Source organism: Vipera ursinii (assembly GCF_947247035.1).
Source record: "Vipera ursinii genome assembly, chromosome: 6".
NCBI classification, from domain to species: Eukaryota; Metazoa; Chordata; class Lepidosauria; order Squamata; family Viperidae; genus Vipera; species Vipera ursinii.
The window spans coordinates 11,427,691-11,452,173 of NC_139515.1; the positions used below are offsets into that span (position 1 = coordinate 11,427,691).

General features: G+C 43.5%; 1 protein-coding gene across 5 annotated transcripts in view; it reads left to right on the plus strand.

Moving 5' to 3' along the window:
- The first annotated feature begins 2,808 nt into the window (after positions 1-2,808).
- The window catches only part of KIAA0930, a 62,584-nt gene continuing 40,909 nt past the window's right edge, over positions 2,809-24,483 (plus strand). For 3 of the 5 annotated variants that reach the window (XM_083366323.1, XM_083366319.1, XM_083366320.1), the window contains exon 1: positions 2,809-3,090. In XM_083366323.1, coding sequence (XP_083222449.1) covers positions 2,955-3,090 — 136 coding nt within the window. In that variant the 5' untranslated portion in view covers positions 2,809-2,954. The remainder of the gene's footprint in view (positions 3,091-24,483) is intronic. The other 2 variants (XM_083366322.1, XM_083366321.1) reach the window with 1 other exon arrangement.

Consider the following 24,483-nt stretch of genomic DNA (forward strand, 5'->3'; position numbering starts at 1 on the left):
CGGATTTACAGAACCGTCCCTACGCAAATCTTGCAACATCGTGATGCAAGCCTACCGCGCAAACACGGGTTTTGCATGATGCAATTTCACCGCCGTAATTTATTTTATTTTATTTATTTATTTATTTAATTTTAATTCCATTTATATCCCGCCCTTCTCCGAAGACTCAGGGCGGCTTACAAGCTTAGCAGTAGCCTTCATTCTATGTATATGCCTGCTTATTAGGGCTTTCACACACACACCAAGCGGCATTATTACAAAGTCAGTTTATTGCCCCCAACAATCTGGGTCCTCATTTTACCTACCTCAGAAGGATGGAAGGCTGAGTCAACCTTGAGCCTGGTGGGACTCGAACCTGCACTAATTGCAGGCAGCTGGTGTTACTTAAGGAGGCATTAGCCCACTGCTCCACCAAGGCTCATAATCATAATCAAAGCAAGGCGTTCGCTTTGCTCGGGCAATGGCTTCAGTTTTTAAGTGCAATACCTAGAAAGCATTATTTTATCCACCGAAGTCTCTTTATCTTCCGCTAAACCTTTGGATGATTATCGGTACTTCGCTTTTTAGGCTTTTGGGCCGGAATCAACTCCGCAGTGCAACCAGTTCAGGGCACTTCTGCTTGTCCCTGGAAGACATAAATGGGACCATAATAATCAGGGCTTTTTTTGTCACAGAACGCTCAGAACGGAGTTCCGGCACCTTTTTTTTTTTTTTGATGGAACCTTGTAGGGTAGGCAAGGCGGGTTGCATGACATTTGTGAGTTCCGGCACCTTTTTCTTTTACAAAAAAAACAGTGGTAATAATAATTTAGTTACAGCAATGACGTTCAAAAAGGGTTGCGCAACTTTTCATGGGAGCTTCCCAATACTCCCGTGTAACACCTCTTCTCCGTGAGCTGCATTGGCTTCTGGTTGCCCTCCGGGTGAGATTCAAGGTGCTGGTAATGACCTATAAAACCCTAAATGGCTTGGGTCCGGACTATCTAAAGGAACACTTGCTGCCGGCATCATCTTCCCATCGTCCTGTGCGCCCCCACAGGGAGGGCCTTCTCAGGGTACCGCCGGTTAATGAATGCCGGCGGGTTATTCACAGGGGAAGGGCGTTCTCTGTGGGTGCGCCTGCCCTATGGAACCAACTACCCACGGAACTTAGGACTGCCCCCGACCTTCGCTCATTTCTTTTTTTTTTAAAAATGAATCTTTATTTACATTTCGTGTTAAAAACACACCATACACCAACAAAGACAAAAAATTTTTTACAATATACAAAAAACGAAGAAATCAAAAAAATTGAAAACCATTTCAAAAATTTCACATTATATCTACTTCTAAACTAACAATTATATTCCACTCATTAAGTCTCTTATAACTATTCAACTCCAAAGCTTATTCATTAACAAAGACTATATCACTTCATTTTTGACCAACCTCCAAGCCACCCTCATTTCTTTAATCTTTTATCCATCCAAATATACCATTTATTCCATAATAGAAATGCTGGTGTCTCTTCTTTACCCTTCAACTTCTTGGTCAATGTGTCTGCTTCTGCACAATCAAGTATTCTCCTAATTATAACTTCATCCGGCGGGGTATGATTTGCCTTGAAAACTTGGCTCTTCGATCTGTTTGGTTCAGACTGTGGGGTTGTTAATTTAACTGGGTTTTAGATGTACTCTTGGGGCCTGAATTTAATTTAATTGTTTGAACTGTTTTTAATTTTTTTTTTGTATTCATGGTTTTAACTGCCCTGTAAACCGCCCTGAGTCCTACGGAAATAGGGCGGTATACAAATCCAATAAAATAAAATAAAATAAAATAAAATAATAAAATAAAATAAAATAAAATAAAATAAAATAAAATAAAATAAAATAAAATAAAATAAAATAAAATAAAATAAAATAAAATAAAATAAAATAAAATAATAAAATAAAATAAAATAAAATAAAATAAAATAATAAAATAAAATAAAATAAAATAATAAAATAAAATAAAATAAAATAAAATAAAATAATAAAATAAAATAAAATAAAATAAAATAAAATAAAATAAAATAAAAAAATAAAATAAAATAAATAAAATAAAATAATAAAATAAAATAATAAAATAATAATAAAATAAAATAAAATAAAATAAATAAAATAATAAAATAAAATAAAATTAAAATAAAATAAAATAAATAAAATAAAATAAAATAATAAAATAAAATAAAATAAAATAAATAAAATAAAATAATAAAATAAAATAAAATAAAATAAAATAAAATAATAAAATAAAATAAAATAAAATAAAAAATAAAATAAAATAAATAAAATAAAATAAATAAAATAAAATAAAATAAATAAATAAATATTCCCTTCCTTACCTCTCCCGACATCAGCGGGCCGGCTAAGTGCTGGTTCCAGGGAGCGGGCGGCCTGGGCACGGCGGTGAATCACGCCTGCCGGCTGCAGGAAAAGAAGCCAGACGCCCGTTCTTCCCGTCTGGCATTCCCGCGGCTTCTCCGCCTCGGCTGCGATAGCAGCAACGGCAGCAGCGGCAGCACCAGCAGCAGCAGCAAAGAAGAGCTTGGCGGTCCGGGAGCGGGTGACGTCAGGGGTCCCGCCCGGGCTCGGCCACGCCCTCCCCTCTTCGCCGCTCCCCCATTGGCTGCGACGCGCCGAGCTAGCGGGTGGCAGGAGGCGTTCTAAAAAGGCTAAGCGCCGTCAGCTGCAGATAGTCGGCGGCTGCTGCTGCTGCTGCGGCTGCGGAGGCGGAAGAGGCACTGGCCGGCGGAGAAGCCTCCCCGGGAGGAGGAGGAGGAGGAGGGCGGGGAGGGGGTGCAGTGGCGACGGGCATTTTGCAGCGGCCATGCCCCCGCAGTAGCTCTCTTGCCTCGTCCCCCCACGCTGGGGCAGGGGAAGGGGCAATCCGGCCCGAGCGCTTGAGATGCCCGGCGCTGGGCGGGCGCTGCTGGCATGGCCTCCTCCTTCGCGGCAGTCGGGCAGCAGGACGTCGACAGCGGGGAGCTGGACCGCTCCCTTCAGCAGATGCTGCGGGCCGTAGTGGAGGAGAGGACCCGCGTTAGCCTCCGCCACGAGATCAGTGGGCTGGGTGAGTGGAGAGGCGTCAGGGGGCCGGTTGGATACGCCGAGGGAAAGCAGCAGCGGCGGCAGCCGGTGGGAGGAGGGGAAGGGGCGAAGGCAACCCGGAGACGTCCCTGGTAGAGAAAACCGCAGCCTTGCTGGGCCGGGAGAAAGGCTCCGGGGCGCCGCCACCCCTTTCTCTCCCCTGACTCTCCTTCTCAATAAATTCTCGGAGCAGCCCTCTGCACCTGCTCAGGGGCTCGGTTCTTTGCCCGCCCCCAGCCTGCGAAGTGCTGGAGAGGAGCCCGCCTTGCCCAGGACTGTCCCTTTGTAGCAGGGGTCTTCAAACTTGGCCCTTTTATGACTTGTGGACTTCAACTCCCAGAATTCCTCAGCCAGCTTTGCTGGCTGAGGAATTCTGGGAGTTGAAGTCCACAAGTCATAAAAGGGCCAAGTTTGAAGACCCCTGCTTTGTAGCTTTTCTGCTTCAGGCCGAAAGGGTTCCTTAAAAAAACAAAAACCTGGACAAAATTCTGCCTCTGCGTTACTGTTAAAGCAACAGGCCTCCTCTTGGTCTGAAATAGTATAGGGTTTTCCTGCTTGAACAGGGGGTTGGACTAGAAGACCTCCAAGGTCCCTTCCCTGCTCTATTCTGATTGAGGGAGGGAGGGATGATTCTCACGTGCAAGCTGTCCAGTTGTATCTGGCTGTAGTCTCCAAAGTGCCCATCGTTGTGGCCAGGGTCTTTTTTTTCTCATAGAACGAACGCTCAGAACGGAGTTCCGGCACCTTTTTTGGATGGAACCTTGTAGGGTAGGCAAGGCGGGTTCTATGACGTGTGTGAGTTCCGGCACCTTTTTCTTTTACAAAAAAAAAAAAAGCACTGGTTGTGGCCATGCAAAATGAAACACCGGCCACTAGTTGCTGAATTAGGGTGACCCAGCTACAACTAGAAGCTCCGGTCTGTTAAAGTGTTTTAAGAAAAAGGAAGAGATCCTTTCATGGGTTATTGGTATAATCTGTAAAAAAAACCTTGAAATATTCTTGCACAACAGACTCTGAAATGTGGGAGATACAGTTGTTCCCCCGTATAGTTGTATGCAGTGCTTTTTTTTGTAAAAGAAAAAGGTGCCTGAACTCACATATGTCATACAACCCGCCTTGCCTACCCTACAGGGTTCCATCCAAAAAAGGTGCCGGAACTCCGTTCTGAGCGTTCTATGAGAAAAAAAGCCCTGGTTGTATGGATATAGCAGGCCTAGTAATCCCCCTATATGGGAATTGTCTCTGCTTCCTGCTAGATCATTTTAGTAAGACAAATCTGTATTTGAGTGACTCGTTCTTTTCAGGAAAACAAAGTTTGTCTCATCTGCCAGGGCTTAATTTTTTAAAGAGCTGAGCAGGAGGGGGGGCTGTTGTGAATTGCACTTTAGCTTTATTTCAGGGGCCAGCCTGATTTGCCTCAGGTAGGGGGTATCAAAGGTGTGTCTCAGTTACTTTGCTGGCCTGGAAAAAATAAAAGGAAAGGTGAGATGAGGAAACTTATTTTAATGTTCTCTGGGCTGGGCGACCTTAAAGCCCATCTCTTTAACGAAGCGGGCCTGGCCTGATGGGATGGGGTGGGATTGTTACTATGATTTTAATTTTAAATTTGTATTATTATGGGCACTGTTTAATCATGTTTTAATAATTTTAATCTTTTGTATCTGTTTTTATGTATTGCCCTGTTAACCGCCCTGAGTCTCTTGAGAGAAGGGCGGTATATAAATTAAATTAATAATAATAATAATAATAATAATAATAACTACTGCTGGATCTTGCTGCAACTGAAGCCTCTGGGAGGTTTTATTTATTTAGAAGGAAAAAAAACAAACCTCTTCCCTATTTCATTGATACCAGCTGAAATCAACACTCTGTTTTCTTCCTGCCTTGTTTCTAACACAGGCCATAATATAACATGTTTCTTGTGACCAGAGCAGGCAAAAAACAGGATGTGGAATTGCCCTCACTTATGTCCTCATCAATGCTTTGCCATCTGTGAGGGAATCTGATAAAGCAGCGTTGACGTTATTTCTCTGAGGGAAAATGGACAAAGCTGGATCTTTATGCAGGGAGAATAAAGCTTGATCTATGTTGCTCCAGTTTCTAGAATGCAGTATAAACAATTAAATCCCCTCCTAGACAGTAAAAAGGCCTTTGTTCCCCAAGTTGGAGTCTGTTGTTGTTTTCATGTTGGATTAACACCTGTTGTACATTCTGGGATTTGTGACTTTCAAGAATCTTAACATAAACCCATCTCCAACATCCTCTAAAGAAGTTGGTTAAAGCATCTTAACAGATGTCTTCTTTACAGCTTAGTTCTGCAAACAAATTGCATGGCAGCAATATTTATTGGATTGGTATTTAATAAGTGTCTTAACGTTTATTCCCATTCTGGGAAATCCTGAGATTTCCCATGGTTTATTGGGAGATTTTTTGCAGCAAAAGATAGGAACTGATGAAAGAGTTTTTCTGTTAGATGGATTGCCAGGTCCCCACCCCTAAACTGCTCCAGTTACTAGTTACAGGGGTCTTCAAACTTGGCCATTTTATGACTTGTGGACTTCAACTCCCAGAATTCCTTAGCCAAGAACGCTGGCTGAAGAATTCTGGGAGTTGAAGTCCCCAAGTCATAAAAGGGCCAAGTTTGAAGACCTCTGTACTAGGAGGTCATTAGAAAGCAATAAATACATTATTATATTTATTATCCTGTCTTTATTATTTTTATAATTAACTTGAGGCCGTGAACATACCTAATACTCCTTCCTCCTATTTTCCCCTGTGAGGTGGGTTGAGCTGAGAAGAAAGAGTGAGTGTGACTGGTTCGAAGTCACCCACCCATCTTTCATGCCTAAGGTGGGACTATAGATCTCACCTCTTGGTTTCATCACTAGACCAAACTGGTTCTGGGTGGTCTCAATTGCCCCATATTAAGAGTATGTGCTGATTTCCCAGAATCCTTTGTACAATGCAGAGGCTTTTGTAGTGTGGGCAAATTGTAGAAACAGTTCAACAATTGGTATAGATTAGAAGATATTCCCTGAAGACTGAATAAATGCCACTTTCTAGAGCTGTGTTCCTCAACCTTGGCAACGTTAAGATGTGTGGACTTCAACTTCAGAATTCCCCACACATCTTGAACATTGCCAAGTTTGAGAAATACTGGTATAGAGGGGGAGGGGGGGGAAACACAGTCATAGCTGTTTTCTTCCAAAACTTTTGTCTTAATTCGATGAGGAGCTGCCCATTACGAATGTCCACGGCTTGCTATTGTCTGTCTGTCAGGCTCAGCTGAGACAGACTAGAGATCCTCTGTGGCCCAACTCTACAGCCTTTGAGGTCATGCTCAGGTCTTCTCATTTGACTGCTGTATGTTGCTGCTGCTTTGCTTAATGGCCATTCTCTTTCTTCCTGGACAGATCTCAGTGCAGTCTCCTTGCTCACAGTCTTGGCTGTGCCCTAGAAGTTGCGTGATCATCCCATGATTCACTCTCCCTTTGTTTCCTTTCTACCCTCTCTTAAAGTAGTATCCTCCCTGCTCTGAATCGGTGACTTCATGGCATTTGTCAAGATCTCCTAAGTGCATTATGGGAACAGCCGTTTGTGTTTTATGCACTGCGATTAACAAGATTCCCTATTTCTAACTCTGGCTCTTTTAGAAACCTGGAGAGAAATCTCTAGCCCAGTTCATTATGTTAGGACTACATTGCAAAGTCAGCTGCCAGTAGATTTATATGCAATACAGTTCTCTGTCAAAATAATTCAGGCTATATCTTTATTTCTCTAGTTTTCCAGTACAAGAATATTGGAATCTGCATTAAAAACTGTGCACTTTTCTTCAATTCACTCTCTTGAACTCACAAGTTGAAAAACAGCTTAATTCGATGGCATTCAATTTATCAGAGCCGTCTTAATATTTCAAATGTGATGGTTATAATAGAATTATTGTGGGTTGGCCAGTCTTAAAAAAATAAATTATAAATAAAATACAATGCCTTTAGGTAAGAAAAAAGTGGTTTTTGTCCTAGCAAGGACAGTTGTAACAGTGTGATGAAAAGAAGGCACAGCCATTTTTTGCTGATTCTTGGAACAATCTTTTCGCTTAGTATTTGTGAAGTTAGTATATAGGCAAAATACAAGGGAGAGTTTTGTTTTACAGTTCAGAAATAGTCTTGGAATGTTTTAAATTAATGTTTAAAGATGTGTGTGGACTTCAGCTGTCAGAGTTGAAGTCCACACATCTTAATGTTATGAAGATTGAGAAACGTGAAACTATTAACCAAAACTGCAAGTGATTTTGTGGATTATAATTAAAAGAATTAAATCAGTCACTATTGAACTGTAAAGAACTAGTACTGCTGATAGGTTTGCTAATTTGATAGCTTTGATTGGTGATAAATATTATATACATTTGACTCATTGCATATGATTAGCAAATATGGAAAATAATAGGACATTCTTTAATGAGTAAAAGAAAATCAGTAAAGTTTACTGTTCATATTTTAGTGATGCCTGTGTTTTGGTTGTCTTATAGAAGAAGATTTATTTTATTTTATTTTATTAAATTTATATACCACCCTATTCCCGTAGGACTCAGGGCGGTTTACAGGGAGGGTTAAAAACAGACATACAAAAATTAAAATCAAATTAAAATTAATTAAATCAAGTCCCAAAATTTAAACTAAAACCCAATAAAATTAAAACCCCTCAGCTTTGGCCAGACAGCTCGAAGAGCCAAGTTTTCAGGTCCCGGCGAAATGAGCGAAGGTCGGGGGCAGTCCTAAGTTCCATGGGGAGTTGGTTCCATAGGGCCGGTGCGCCCACAGAGAACGCTCTTCCCCTGGGAATAACCCGCCAGCATTCCTTAACCGGCAGCACCCTGAGAAGACCCTCCCTGTGGGAGCGCACAGGACGAAGGGAGCTTGATGCTGGCAGCAGGTGTTCCCTCAGATAACCCGGACCAAGCCATTTAGGGCTTTATAGGTCATCACCAGCACCTTGAATCTCACCCGGAGGGCAACCGGAAGCCAATGTAGCTCGCGGAGTAGAGCTGTTACATGGGAGTATCGGGAAACCCCCATCACAACTCGCGCGGCCGCATTCTGCACCAGTTGAAGCCTCCGAGTGGTCCTCAAGGGCAGCCCCATGTAGAGAGCGTTGCAGTAGTCTAAACGGGAGGTCACGAGCGCATGAGTGACTGTGCGTAGGGCATCTCGGTCCAGATAGGGTCGCAACTGGCGCACCAGGCGAACCTGGGCAAAAGCCCCCCTGGTCACGGCTCCTACAGTATGTGATCTTCAAAATTGAGCCGTGAATCCAGGAGGACGCCCAAGTTGCGAGCCCTATCAACGGGGGTAACACCTCACCCCCCATCGTTAAAGATGGTTGACCCAAGATGCCGGCAAGTTGCACAATATTCCTTCCAGAAGGAAGGATATGAAGACTCTAAAGCAGCATTTAGATATATAGATGATCTTTATTGTCATTTTTTTACTGTGGGCATAATGACACACATTAAAAATGAAATTTAGTTGCTCGCTCTCAAAGTGTACACATACATAACACATTTAAACATCCTACATACAACATATGTATAGACCTACATCCTTACATATACGTAACATATAAATATTAATTACTGTCCATCTTGAATGCATAATGGAAAGAGAGAGCTTGAGAGTTCACAAGATTAATACTGTATGGAACAAAACTGTGACTGAATCTGGATGTTCTGCTTCGGATACCACGGAGCTTCCTCCCAGAAGGTAACAAGGAAAACAGGTCATGAAGAGGATGTGTAGTGTCCCAGACAATCTTAAATGACCCTGCTCAAGCAACACTTGTGTGCCGTGTCCTGGATAGGAGGGAGGGAACTGCCAATGATCTTTTCTGCTGTCCTCAACCACTCTCTGCACCGCCTTCCTGTCTGAAGCAGTGATGCTTCTAAACCAGACTGTGATGCTGTATGACAGGATGCTCTCGATCGTCCCTCTGTAGAAAGTGGTCAGGACAGGGGAAGGAAGATGTGCTTTTCTCATGCGACGCAGAAATGCAGGCGCTGCTGTGCCCACTTCACCAGTGTCTCGCTGTTGAGCGACCAAGCCAGCCTACTTGTTAACTACACACCCAGGAGTTTGATGCTGGTAACCATCTCCACAGGTGAATCATTAATGCACAGAGAAGTGTGGCTTTCTCAATTTTGTCATCTTTAAGATATGTGGACTCCAACCATTGTCATCTTTAAGATATGTGGACTCCAGCCACTTCCAGAATTCTGGAAGTTTAAATCCACACATCTAAAAGTTGCCAAGTTTGAGGAGCACTGCTCTACAGCAATGTAGCAACTGCAGGGCAGTGGAAAAATTAAGGAGAAGGTTGATAGCAGTTTCTGCCCATGGATGTGACCTGCTGGCAGGGCCCATGGTGCCTGAGCGTTGCAATGGCAAAGCAGGAGTTTTTAAGCCTGAACTATGCTGCAGTTAAGCCATAAGAATATTGGCTCAGTTGTCCCTTGGTGACAATGACACGAAATCACAGTGCCCGAAATCAGTCTAGTGGGTTTCCTGATTGGTATTATTGGCAAAACACTAAGTCTGTCTTTATTTGATTCTATCCCATCTTCATTTTTGGACAACTTTATGTTGTGTGCCAATTGCACCTGTTCCTGTATCATGAAGTTCTTATGGTTAATCATGCCCTGGTCATTGCCTGAATGGACTACTGGAATGCGCTTTACATGGGGCTGCCCTTGAAGAGCACCTGGAAGCTTCAGCTGGGAGTTGAAGTCCACGAGTCATAAAAGAGCCAAGGTTGCCTACCCCTTGGCCTATACAATTGCTTGCAAAAAATGTAGGCACCCCAGCCAAGTTGCATTTTTCATGGAATCCCTGACTGAACAGAAATTGACTGGACTTTCTTTGCTTTTCTTGAAGATGTTTCGCTTCTCATCCAAGAAGCTTCTTCAGTTCTACAAGGAGTTGTAGCACTTGTACTTTGCTCTTTTAAGCTTTGCTTATTCCTTATTCTTTTTAAAAAAACACACCAAGTAGCTAAAAGTCTCTGGGTGTTTCATAATAACACTTATTGCAATGACAGTCAGTTGCAGCTAGAGCAGAGGTTCCCAACCTTTTGGGCACCAGGGACCGGTTCCGTGGAGAGAGGTTTTTCTGTGGACCGGAGAGTGTAAGGTTTTGTGTGCTGCTTTGCTTGTTTGTGTGGACTGGTTGCTGGCATGCTGTGGCCAGTACTGGTCCACAGCCCGGGGGTTGGGGACCTCTGAGCTAGAGGATTTTGGCTTGGAAACGAGCTAACTGATTGGCTTCAATTCTAATAGGAGCAGTTCAACACATTTCTGTACTATGTCCTTTCTGCTGTACAAATTTTGCACTGTGCATCCCCTTTCGCCTCTCCTAAGCACATCAGAGACAGGCGAGAGGAAGCCATAATGGGGAGGAAAATAAGCCTGACTTTTAAACTATGGTTTGTTCAGCTCCTGGTAAGGAGAAATCCAGCAGAACGGGTTTAAGCTATGTCTGTTCATGAACAGTATTGTCACATTTCTGTCTGGCTGTGGCGTGTGCGCACCATCAGAGATCAGTTTCTTACAAGGTAAAGGAAGCAGAAATGTCGATCTGCCCTCAAAGACGTTATTGGAATTGGGAAACCATGCTGAATATCTCCCCTTCCCCCCTTCTTTCTGTTGCTCTAGTGTGTGCCATATAAAAGAAGATCTGGATTCTAGCCACTCTTTTCTTTAAAAAACTATGTCTTCTGGGTCACACCTTGCATAATCATCTCGTATTAATTCAAGGCTATGCAGCATGGCTTTGTACAACTCTCTTAGATGCTATTTCAGGGCTTCTGTTTTGCTCATCTCAGATCTAAGCAGTAGAAAACCTGATTAGTCCATGGATATGAGGCCGCTACGCCAGACAAGGAATGCTTTGTTGAAGTCAGAACAGATATCCGAAAGAAGGCAATGGCCAAAATACAGTTTTCCCAAGGAAATCCCATCGACGTATCCAAAAAGCCAGCTCAGAAGATGTTTTATCTTTTCCACATCTAATTTAAGTTTGAGCTATTTTTTTGTCGCGGATCTCTTGCGCAATGCTAACTACCATTAAGGAGCTGTAGGAGTATATTCATTGACAGAGCTCAGGCCTAGAGAATGTGAGAAGAACATTTTTTCTGAAGGTGCTCCGAAACCTGCTTTCATTTCTTTCAGATTAGGAGAAGAATTTCCTAGTCGGGGGGGGGGAAAGACAGATCAAAAGCATCTGACCTTGCCGTGACTTAATTTCCATCTGAGCATTGTCTGCAACATTTCCGTGAGGAAGTGGAAATTTTCGAAGCCTTGCAAGAGTCAGGATCACCTGAGAGTGTGTTTAGGTCTGGTTCTTCTATTCCCCCCCCCCCGCATAAAATTGTCCCAGTTTGATCCCAATACAAGCGTGCAAGAAATTTAAACTAAAATTAAACAACCATAATCCTCAAGACGTTTTCAGAGGGGAGGGCAGCCTGGTTTGAAGTGTTGTGTGAAATGGTGGTAGTGAGGCATCTCTTAGGCCAGGGGTCTTCAAACTCAGCCCTTTTATGACTCATGGACTTCAACTCCCAGAATTCCTCAGCCAGGCACACTGGCTGAGGAATTCTGGGAGTTGAAGTCCATGAGTCATAAAAGGGCCGAGTTTGAAGACCCCTGTCTTAGGCTCTCACTGTAAGTTCGACTCTCACCCCCATGGTTTCTGGGAATCCTGTAGGTCAGCAGTTCCCACCCTTTCCAACGCTGGGGACCATCGGGAGGGGGGAGAAGACAGGGTTCTGCGCAAGTGGCGGATGAGCACGTGTGCGCAGCTCCATTTGCGCGAGCGGCGAGCACGAGGGTTGGGGACCCCTGCTGTAGAGTTGCTGGTACAGCAGGGGTCTTCAAACCTGGCCACTTTTAAGACTTGTGGACTCCAACTCCCAGAATTCCCCAGCCAGCATGGCTGGCTGGGGAATTCTGGGAGTTGAAGTCCACAAGTCTTAAAAGTGGCCAAGTTTGAGGATCCCTGTGCTGCAGCATCATTAGGCAGTAGAAGGGCGACAGAAGCTCCCCAGAGACTTAGTAATGCTATCATTTTATTCAGTTAATCAGTGAAGAAGTCGGAGGGATAAACGGTTTGGAAATGGTGGGATGAATAGTTAGTCTGCAAGAGTAAGGTGATGGATACTTCCCTGCGCTCTAAAGTCTGATGATCAGGAAAAATCCTGTGGGTCTCCTCACCATCGGTTAGCCTGGATGGGGCTTGTAGGAACTAGTTCCAAATATCTGGAGGAGATCAGCCTGCCTAGCCTACTAAATATACTGCCACCTCCAGCCGCCCGCTCCATGGCAGTCATTGGAAAGACAGAAATGTTTTTTTTTTTTTCAACAAAGACCTGAGACGGGAAGGCCTGGAAAAAGTGGGGAAATTGGGGAAAAAACGGCTTTGGAAAAAAAGGAGGAAAAAAAAAACCTGGGAAAACCCCTCTGTATTTTTCCCAAATTTTTCCAGGTTTTTTTTTTCCAGGCCTTCCCTGCTCTAGCTGAGTTTTATGCCAAACTTCTTGTTTCTATTTTTTTTAATGTTATTTTATGGGATTACTTTCAATTTGCCTAGGTGGGTTCTCTAAAGCAGTGGTCCCCAGCCCCCGCCCCCCCGGCTGATCTGGAAAGTGTAACATTGGGGAGTTGTGTTTCATTCCTGTGAGGGTTGGCAAAACCTTCAAAAGAAGCGGTCTATAAAGAGCATTCATATAAATAAAGCCTCTCTTCTTCGGAGCATTAAAGGAGTTGAGTCATTTGCAAAAAAAATCTACATGGCTGCTTTGAAAGGCATTCCATGTTGCCGATGTGTTAAATATGCCAGTGAAGCAAAGCATTGAGAACACACAAACACACACACACACACACACACACACACGCACTGAAAGTTAATGGCTCCTTCCACACTTCGAAGAAAGATGCTTGATCAGCACCGCCAAACCGTATAAAGCAGCTTCTTTGAGAGCTTTCCGTAGTCCTAATTTTGCATAGGAGGAGATGGGGGAAAAAAAAGAATCAAATATCAAAACTTTCTATAATTATATATGTCTGTAATGTATCCAGTCAAAGTATCCAGTACTTGTACCTTCTTCATCAGCACCCCCCCCCAGGGAAGGGTTTTTGACAGTGTGCTGCTTATTCAGCTTTTAATGATTCTACAACTGAATAAAAAGTGGATGATTAATACTATTTCTTTGTTATGTCTGTTAATTTCCATGCCAGACTTGTTTGGAATCTTGCAGGCAGAAAAGCCGCTTCCTGCATTGGCTCAGTGGTTGTGTGCACTTTCAAACTCCACGGAGGGGGTTTGCCTCCCACGTGAAAGGGGAGGAGGGATCAAACATCTGCACCTCTTGACTGCAGAGGAATACCTGGGGTGGGGGGGGGGAACTAAGGAGAAGATTGCTTGACAGTCTTTATTTTCAGAGACGGGCTGTCCGTTTTTTTAAAATTATTATTATTATCATTGTGAAAGAAACGGGAGCAATCGTGGTTTGTCCTGTTGCATGGAACAAAATTTTGCACGACAGTCCTCCGGTCAGTATTAAAGTATTAAATATTACCATTAAATATTTAACTGTTAAGTGTTAAATATTAACAGTATTAAAACATGTCAGATCTTTTAACTGGACAACATGATTTTTGGGGAGAGATGCCACTGTTGAATTTGGCTGCAGAGTAAGGTGCTGCCTCTCTCTCTCTCTCTTTCCATCTCTCCTTCCCTTCTCTCCCTCTCTCTCTCTCTCTCTCTCCCTCCCTCCCTCTCCTTCTCTCATCCATACTTTAAATTAAACCTGCTGAAAATTAATGACAACTGTGATCTAGCACATCTGGAATATGCTACCTGAGGGAAGCCTAGTTTAAATGCCACAAAATTGCCCTTCAGTGTGAATCTCTGTTGTTGGCTTAAAATAAAATAGGACAGATATTTAATATCACCACGAGAGCCTACTTTTAATCAAAATCTCCCTTTTTTGTGTTCCTTCTTAATATCATGCTTGTATCTCGCCTTTCAGAGGGACGCGGTGGCTCAGTGGGTTAGGACGCTGATTGTCGATCAGATGGTCGGCAGTTTGGCGGGTTGAATCCCGAGTGCCGCGTAACAGAGTGAGCGCCTGTTATTCGTCCCAGCTTCTGCCAACCTAGCAGTTCGAAAGCACGTAAAAATGCAAGTAGAAAAATAGGGACCACTACGGTGGGAAGGTAACAGCGTTCCGTGCGCCTTTGGCGTATAGTCATGCTGGCCACATGACCACGGAGACGTCCTCAGACAAGTGCTCATTAGCCTTATAGCAGATCCACTCTGCTCTCAAGGCCGAGCCGTTGATCCCATCCCTTTTTGGAATGAAACCAACCCACGTTTTCTTCTTTCCTAAAGATCTACATGGATGTAATCAGAAAGAAGGGATTCTTTCTTCCCAGTCTAGAGTGGGAATGAAGTAAAGAGCATCAAATGCAATTATTAATTTCATAGCCTACAGCAGGTTGGTTGTTTTGTCTAAATTGCTGGAGAGGTGGATTCCTACACTGGACTAGAATAGTCCAAACTCTGCTCAAACAGGAGACCCTGTACCAGTGGTGGCGAACCTATGGCACGCGTGCCAGAGGTGGCACTCAGAGCCCTGTCTGTTGGGATGTGTGCTGTCATCCCGGTCCCCGCCTCCCCCTGGCCCCCTCATCACCAGCAGCCCCCCCCAGAGGAGAGTCGCCCCTGGGCGCGGCCTGCACAGAGCAGTGCAGCCAAGCACATGGCAGCCGGCCAGCAGGGACAAGACTGCCTTTGCACCCCATTGTGTGCAGATGATACTACGGGGTGCGGGTGGAGGGCATGGCCACCATGGCGCTGCAGGACCACCTGGGTGATCTGCTGCAGCAGGCCATGGAGGTGGGTGACCCTGCGGGTGGGGGGGCAGGAGTGGGCGGGGCGGGTTTGGCCACTCGGTCTCTAAAACAGCGTTTTCCAACCTTAGGAACTTGAAGATGCGTGGACTTCAACTCCCAGAATTCCCCAGCCAGCTATGCTGGCTGGGGAATTCTGGGAGTTGAAGTCCACGCATCTTCAAGTTCCTAAGGTTGGAAAACGCTGCTCTAAAAGATTCGCCATCACTGCCCTATACCATTTCAGACAAGTAGCTGTCCAGTCTTTTCTTAAAAACCTCCAGTGATCAAGCACCCACAACTTCCAAAAGCCAGCCGTTCCACTGGTTTAATTGTTCTCACTGTTAGGAAGTTTCTCCTTAATTTCAGGTTGCTTCTCTTTTTGATCAGTTTCCATCCATTGTTTCTTGTCTTGCCTTCTGGTGCTTTGGAAAATAAGTTGACTTCTTCTTTGTGGTAGCCCCTCAAATACGGGAATGCTGCTATCGTGTCACCTCTGGCCCTTCTTTTCTCTAAACTGGCCATATTTATTTATTTATTTTTATTTATTTTATTAAATTTCTATTCCGCCCTTCTCCCAAAGGACTCAGGGCGGTGTGTACAGGGCAATAGAATACTACATACAAAAGTTAAAAGCAAAATTAAATTAATTTTAGCCCTAACAATAAATAATTAAAAACCCCAAACCCTTAGTCCAGGCCGGCCTGTTCAAACAACCAAGTCTTCAGGTCACGGCGGAAAGAGCGAAGGTCGGGAGCCGTCCGGAGCTCAACAGGCAGTTGATTCCAGAGGGCAGGCGCGCCCACAAAGAATGCTCTCCCCCTGGGGGCCGCCAGCCGGCAATCCCTGACCTGACCGACGGCACCATACCCAATTCCTGCAATCATTCTTCATATGTTGTAGTCTCTTAGCCTTTAATTATCTTTGTTGCTCTTTGCATTTTTTTTTCCAGATGTAATATGATCTCACATTGTTATTGAACTCAGTTTGTAGATTTGAATTTTTTGTTCTTACAGAATGTCACAACTTGCTGTTGGGCAATATTTCTTAATTTATTGAACTAATATATTAAACCTTATGGGGGATCTCCTGAAGATAATTATATCATCCTGTTTCATGCATCACTGCATGAAAGAACCCATGTAGACCAGCTCTCTTTGGAGGGTTTGTTGTTCTGAACATCTTTTGGGGTGGTGGATATAATTGCCCCATAGCTTTTCCCTATGTAATGGTGAGCACAGTAATGGTTTATATGAATAAAATTATGCTTAGGCCATGTGCTTTGCAGAACTGGCTTCAAACTAATAATTACTGAAGATTTTTTAAAAAACCTCCAGCTGCTGTTTTGTACATTGCTTGAGAATGGCTGCGTGCACAATCACATGATGTCAGTTTAATCAGAATTCTACCTTAATCATGCCTAAGCAGAAGGCTGATGCTCCTTGATGTGCTCCAATGCTCCCATTTCTCTCTTGTTGCCAGCAAAAGCATATAATTAATGAAGTCAGTTTACGCCCATGAAATCACCTTGGATTTTAAATGAGTGAGCAATCTTGCTATAATTATCTTGGGTTTTTATTCTTGGTGTGCATTAGGAAGGTTTTCAGACTCTTGACTTGGATTTTTTTTCCTGCATTTATCAAGTTATATCAGTTGCTTTGAACCAGATCAGCTGAGCTGCATGTTGAAATCTGCAATGTTGGTTGTCTGGTGGGATCATTACAGGCACTGACTGAAAGATCTGTCTTTGTGCCGGAAATGAAATAAATCAAAGTGGATGCCTGCAAAGGGGGCCAAGCTGGCTGCACCCGAATTGTCCCATGCCGTTCAAAAGGGAAGAAAGACTAAAGATATAGAATTAAGTAAAGGTAAAGGTTCTCCTGCACATGCGTGCTAGTCGTTTCCAACTCTAGGGGCCGGTGCTCATCTCTGTTTCAAAGCCGAAGAGCCAGCGCTTGTCCGAGGACGTCTCCGTGGTCATGTGGCCAGCATGACTAGACGCCAAAGGCGCACGGAACGCTGTTACCTTCCCACCGTAGTGGTCCCTATTTTTCTACTTGCATTTTTACGTGCTTTCGAACTGCTAGGTTGGCAGAAGCTGGGACGAGTAACAGGCGCTCACTCTGTTACGCGACACTCGGGATTCGATCCGCCAAACTGCCGAACTCCTGATTGACAAGCTCAGCGTCTTAACCCACTGAGCCACCGCGTCCCTTAGATATAGAATTAGCTAAAGAGAAAACAAATCAACATGAGAGATATTCTCCTGTTTTGTACTTATAATATGCTATTTTGGTTGGCGATTCCTCTGTGAAAGTCAGTAAAATATGTTCTGTGCTTAATTGGATATTACACAATCTAACCATTTGCAAAGGTGTCTGCTAATATTAACCTGATATTCAGTTAGGTAGGCATAGACTTAAATATGGTAGTAAAGATCTCTCTCCTTGCCTCTTTACAATCTTCTCTCTTCCTATCTAATGCTGTGTGAAATCTGGGGCAGCTGAAGTCCATGAAGAGGGAAATCCCAACACAAAGAATTTGAGTACTTTGTTCTTAAATATATAAATCCTAATTATTACTGTTGCTGTTGGCAGTCTTAAGTCCAACATCTGTAAAAAGTGACACATCATGGATTTACAGATTAGTTTTGCTTCAAAAACAAGGCTTACGCACACATGCTTGTATATATTTTGGACTTGGAGAAGGAGAACTACTTTAATTTTTCCCATCTGACAATCTAGTAGTTAAGTCATAGAAACTTCCACTCCATTTGTCCCTCATAGTAGGCAATTTTCTGTGCATTTGTGTCGTTCTATTTGTATTAGCATCGTGATAGTAGGTGTTTTTCCCCCCCTACCATTTCTCATGAATTAACTGAGAATTTGGCAGCTTAGATGTCCTGGGGATTGTGTCTGTTGCTGAAAAATAGAGTGACATCAGCATTGAAACACATGAATAGAACTCTTTTCAAATGAGTATCAACCATCACAGTTAATTTATCCTTCCTTTTTCAGACAGCTGGTGTGTGCATTTAAATACTGTAGGTTTTGCACAGGAAGCTACAGAGAAACAAGCACTGTAATATGTTTCAGCCTTTAACTCCACTGTACTAATAAGGAGATTTCAATTTCCTTATTCTAAGTTATGAATCATCATTTTTTAAAAAAATCATACCGTATATACTTGAGTATAAGCCGACTCGATTATAAGCCGAGACCCCTAATTTTACCCCCAAAAATTGGAAAAAGTTGGTGACTCGAGTATAAGCCGAGGCTGGGAAATGCAGCAGCTCACGGTAAATTTCAAAAATAAAAATACAGGTAGATAACAATAAAATTGCTTTAATTGAGGCATGTGGAAAAGAGGGTCAACAAAAACAATATATTATCAGTATATTCAACAAAAACAATATATTATCAGTATATTCAACAAAAACAATATATTATCAGTATATTCAACAAAAACAATATATTATCAGTATATTCAACAAAAACAATATATTATCAGTATATTCAACAAAAACAATATATAATATTAAAGTATTAACAATAACTTTAAATGTACAAAAACCTTAACTCAATAAGCAACCAAGCTAAAACACAAGCATCAAAATCCTTCAAAACTGGATTCCTCCTCCTCATCTGTATCTGCAAACAGAGCTGCAGCTGTAGCTGGTGTGAGGTTATCATCATATACATTGTCACAGAGTTCGCTGTCATCACTATCACAGTTGTCCTCCTCATGCAAAGCAGTGTCTTCACTGCCATCCATAGCATTACTTATGCCACATTTCCTGAAGGCGTGCTTCACCATGTCCTCTGGAATCTCTTCCCATGCATCACGAACCCACTTTGCTATCAGTTCTATGTCAGGCTTCATCATATTTCCACCTTTTGTTAGTCGGGCTTGACCAGATGACATCCATTCGCACCACATCTTTCGCACACGGTCTTTGAAAGGTTTATTTAAACACACATCTAAGGGCTGTAATACAGATGTAAGCCCACCTGGAATAACGGCTAAAGTAACTTGAGAAGACTTTGCCAATCTTTTTATGTCATCAGATGTGTGGGCTCTGAACATATCCCAAACTAGCAATGATGGTTTTTTCTTTAAGGCTGCTCCTGGTCGTCCATTCCAAACTTCTTCCAGCCACTTTTTTGTTCCATCTTCATCCATCCAGCCTTTAACATGTGGGCGCACTGTAATTCGTGGTGGGAATTTGACCTTTTTAGGCAAGGTCTTTCTTTTAAAAATAATGACAGGCCGCAGCTTAGTTCCATTAGCCAAACATGACAGAACAACTGTAAAATGGTTTTTCTCATTACCTGTGGTTCTGAGTAAAACAGTTTTGTCTCCCAAACTTGCCACGGTTCTGTTGCTTGGAAGATCAAAGGTCATAGGTGTTTCATCCATATTCCCAATATCTCCCAGGTCATAGTTATGGATCTTTCTTTGTTTTATGATGAATGAATGGAATGACATCACTTTTTCATCAAGGTCTTTTGGCAACTTCTGTGAAATCTTTGTTCTTTGCCGCAAACATAGGCCATACCTATTCATGAAGCCAGTACACCATCCTGCTGACGCAACAAAATTTTCAATGCCTGGTACTTTTAATTTGTCATCTTTAGCCATTTGAAGGGCACGTAAGCGAATTCCCATGCGTGTTACGCAGTAACCATTTTGACGACACTCCATAACCCATTCATGCAATTCAGTCTCTAGAGCCACATATGGAGTTGTTAAACCACGTCGAGCTTTTTTTGCCTTTGGAATCTTTTCCAACTCAGCTTTCATTTTCCGCCACTCCCTCACTTGTTTTTCATCAACACCAAATTCCCTACCTGCAATACTGTTATTGCTTTGTTCTGCTCTTAACACAACCTTTAGTTTGAAAGCAGCTTCGTATGACCTGCGTCTTTGTTTTGGTGCAGGAATACTAGAAGTACTGGGCTCCATTGGTGCAAGAGTACTAGAAGTACTGGGCTCCATTTCTAACAGGAATGGGGTGGTCTGCTAGGGAGGCGGCAGTCAAGCGTTGTTTCCCTCCTCAGTCAAGCTTGTTTCCCTCCTCGTGCGTGCGTGTGTGTGGGGGAGGGGCTTGTTTCCCTCCTCAGTCAAGCTTGTTTCCCTCCTCGTGCGTGTGTGTGTGTGTGGGAGGGGCTTGTTTCCCTCCTCAGTCAAGCTTGTTTCCCTCCGTCTCTGTGTGTGTGTGTGTGTGTGTGTGTGTGTGTGTGTGTGTGTGGCAGTAAAGCCTTGTTTCCACGTGGGCCCCGGCGACTCCGCTCCCTCCCCTCCGGGCCGGGCTTCTCTCCGCCCGTCCGCCCGCTGGCTGGCTGGGCTGCTGCGCCACCGCTGGTCCCGGGCGAGGCAGCGGGCAAGCGAGAGATGGGGGGTGAAGCGCCGGCCGGTGAGTTGGGGGCGGAACGGAGGATTGGCTGGCTAGGGAATTCTGGGAGTTGAAGTCCACACATCTTAAAGTTGCCAAGGTTGAGAAACACTGCTCTAAGTCATAAAACCTTTGTCATGGCAGTTGTTTTTTATCTTGCCCATTCTGACCATAAATTACATTTTTCCCCCCTTAGTAACGTGAGATGCGGCTGCCCTAAGGAAAGACAACATATGCTTTGGCTGCCATTCAGTATTTCTTTTTCTCCTTTAATTCAGCAGGTCTCTTGGAGTTGCATATGGAACATCTCCAAGATTTGAAGGATCGTTATTTAGAATTCTCTGCTATGATTAGTGATGGTAAAAAAAAATGCTGGCAAGGTTTCCAGAGCTACCTTATTGTAAAATGAGCAAAGCCTCATGGAGTCAGCCATCTTACCATCTTGGGAGGAATTGATTGAAGGAGAATGCAAAGAAATTCCCAGTTGGATGACAGCTCTTGACTATTCATCATCTCTGAAAGTTAATAGAAGAATTTGAAACTGTAATGTAGCAGATAGTAATAAAAATATTTCTGTGGGATTTTGTAAGAAATATGGCACAATACGGCATAGATGCATTTTTTTAGGTTGAAGAATTCCCATTCCAAGAATAGAATAGAATAGAATAGAATAGAATAGAATAGAATAGAATAGAATAGAATAGAATAGAATTAGAATTAGAATTAGAATTAGAATTAGAATTAGAATTAGAATTAAATAGAATAGAATAGAATAGAATAGAGTAGAATACAGAACAGAACAGAAGGCGGGATGGGATGGGAGAATAGAATAGAATAGAATAGAATAGAATAGAATAGAATAGAATAGAATAGAATAGAATAGAATAGAATAGAATAGAATAGAAAACAGAACAGAACAGAAGGCGGGATGGGATGGGAGAAGAATAGAATAGAATAGAATAGAATAGAATAGAATAGAATAGAATAGAATAGAATTCGTTGGGAGGGACCTTGGAGGTCTTCTAGTCCAAGCCTCTGCTCAGGCAGGAAACCCTATACCATTTCAGACATTTCCTGAACACAGGCATGCAGTTTTCTTGGCAGAATTTCGAAAATGGATTACCCTAAACTTCTACGCGGTGGCTCAGTGGGTTAGGACGCTGAGGTTGTCAATCAGAAGGTCGGCAGTTTGGCGGGTCGAATCCCAAGTGCCGCGTAACAGAGTGAGCGCCTGTTACTCGTCCCAGCTTCTGCCAACCTAGCAGTTGGAAAGCACGTAAAAATGCAAGTAGAAAAATAGGGACCACTACGGTGGGAAGGTAACAGCGTTGCGTGCGCCTTTGGCGTATAGTCATGCCGGCCACATGACCACGGAGACGTCCTCAGACAAGTGCTGGCTCTTCGGCTTTGAAACGGAGGTGAGCACCGGCCCCTAGAGTCGGAAACGACTAGCACGCATGTGCGGGGGAACCTTTACCTTTACCTTTAAACTTCTTCAGGAAACCTTCCCTTCACTCCCTTCTTGCTCTGGATGACTCATAGAAAATTGAAGTTTGGCGGACTGGAGGGAAAGAGAGAGGGAAGCATTTTACCTGTGCGTGCACACAAATGGGGCCGCGAGCACACAAGTGATGCAAACGGGGTAGTGCAGTGGTGGGATTCAGCCGGCTCGCACCACTTCGGCAGAACCCGGGCCCAGAACGGACTTCCGGAAGCGGCATCCACAAAGAGAACTGGTTGTTCACCTGTTTGAATCCCACCACTGGGGTAGGGCTAGTGCCCGTGTGACAGTCGCTAGCCCTGCCCCGTTTTCGCTTGGCGGCGCCCCATTTTTGCACCGCAGTGCCCCGTTTTCACCAGGGGACTAGTGTGGATGGGGATGAGAGTGAGCGCACACGTGCACACATGGGCCAGCCTGCCCTGCAGCCCAGGGGCCAAGTGGGCCACAGCCCACAGGTTGGAGACCCTTGCTCTAGAGCCTAGCATAGCTATTATTGTCAGTTACCTACCAAGAAATTAAAAGACGCTTGCTCCTTGGGAGGAAAGCCATGGCAAATCTAGACAGCACACTAAAAAGCAGAGACATCACCCTGCCAACAAAAGTGCGTATAGTCAAGGCTGTGGTCTTCCCAGTTGCAATGTATGGCAGTGAAAGTTGGACCATAAGAAAGGCTGAGTGCCAAAGAATTGAGGCCTTTGAACTCTGGTGCTGGAGAAGACTCCTGCGAATCCCTTGGACTGCAAGGCGATCAAACCGGTCAGTCCTAGAGGAGATCAACCCTGACTGCTCTTTAGAAGGCCAGATCCTGAAGCTGAAACTCAAATACTTTGGCCACCTAATGAGAAAGAAGGACTCACTGGAGAAGAGCCTAATGCTGGGAAAGATCGAGGGCAATAGAAGAAGGGGACGACAGACAATGAGGTGGCTGGATGGAGTCACTGAAGCAGTAGGCGTGAGCTTAGATGGACTCCAGAAGATGGTAGAGGACAGGAAGGCCTGGAGGAATGTTGTCCATAGGGTCGCGATGGGTCGGACACGACTTCGCAGCTAACAACAACAACAACCTATCATAAGGCTAAAAATGTCAGGTTTTAGCAGCATCTGAACACTGGCACAGATCATAAATGTTACAAATCTCTCCAGGATTTTGTTTCGAATTCTTCAGTTGCATCTTAAAATGTGGTTGAGCGATACAGGAAAAACAACAACAGAAAAATTATAGATAACAACCATACCAAGAAACCTACTTAAAAACACAGCCTGAGTACTTTGAATGATTATAACATCAAAGCTATCTCCAGGCTTCTGAGAACTTTCAGATACGTTTCAAGGACAAAAGTCTGGAACTTTCCATTAATTTACACATTAAGGCAGATGGTCTCCCTGTGGATGCTAGATACCTGATAATAAGGGCAGAAAACATTTTTGCCAAAGGCAGATAGATTCCTTCTTATTGAACGCACTAAGCTAAAGCAGAGGTATGACAGATGTTTGCAGTGAACAAGAACAGAATGCAACAAAAAAAATCATCCAAGATTAAACACAAAATTCGTTTTGTCTTCTACGGGTTAGCTGTATCAAAGGCAAAATTATTGTCATCAAATACAATTAGTGTTTTGACAAAGAGAATAAATTGAACTGCATTCTTCCTAGGGCTGAGAAAGAGGGAGTGGAAGAAATCTGATAAGCCAGGATATCGGTTTGTCAAGATGTAGAAATGCACACACACAAAAACTGATGCCACGGTCACAAGGAGCAGATAAGTGGGCTGCATCTCACATTCACGACTGCATCAAGAATGGCAGTTTCTGGCATTTTCTGAAATATCACAAGGAGCTGCCTGAAACACTTATTTGTTTCTCATTCTGTATAGGAGGCCTTCATCTAGAAAGGACATCTGCTCCAACGTTCCATTTTGCCTCGTCTTTTTAATTTTCGGCCTACTGAAGAACAGGGAGGAGGAGGGCAGGATGAGTGCCACAATCCCTCCTCCTCATCTATTCATCCTTTTTTGTCAAAATTGCTCAGTCCAGTCTTGTCCATGTCCTCTAATCTGCAAGTCTGAGCCTTGGTGGAGCAGTGGGCTAATGCCTCCTTAAGTAACACCAGCTGCCTGCAATTAGTGCAGGTTCGCATCCCACCAGGCTCAAGGTTGACTCAGCCTTCCATCCTTCCGAGGTAGGTAAAATGAGGACCCAGATTGTTGGGGGCAATAAGCTGACTTTGTAATAATGCCGCTTGGGGTGTGTGTGAAAGCCCTAACAAGCAGGCATATACATAGAATGAAGGCTACTGCTAAGCACATTGATTTGTGCTTTAAATTGTAAGCCGCCCTGAGTCTTCGGAGAAGGGCGGGATATAAATGGGATTAATTTTTTTTAAAAAAAAAAGTCATCTAGATCCTGTCTTTTTGGTCACTTCTTCATCTGAGGTTCTGCGATGAAAAGAACATGCACATCAATAATAATATCATCATCATCATCATCATCATCATCATCAAGACATGACCAAGTTGCTTAAACTAATCCACTGGGCATTGTGT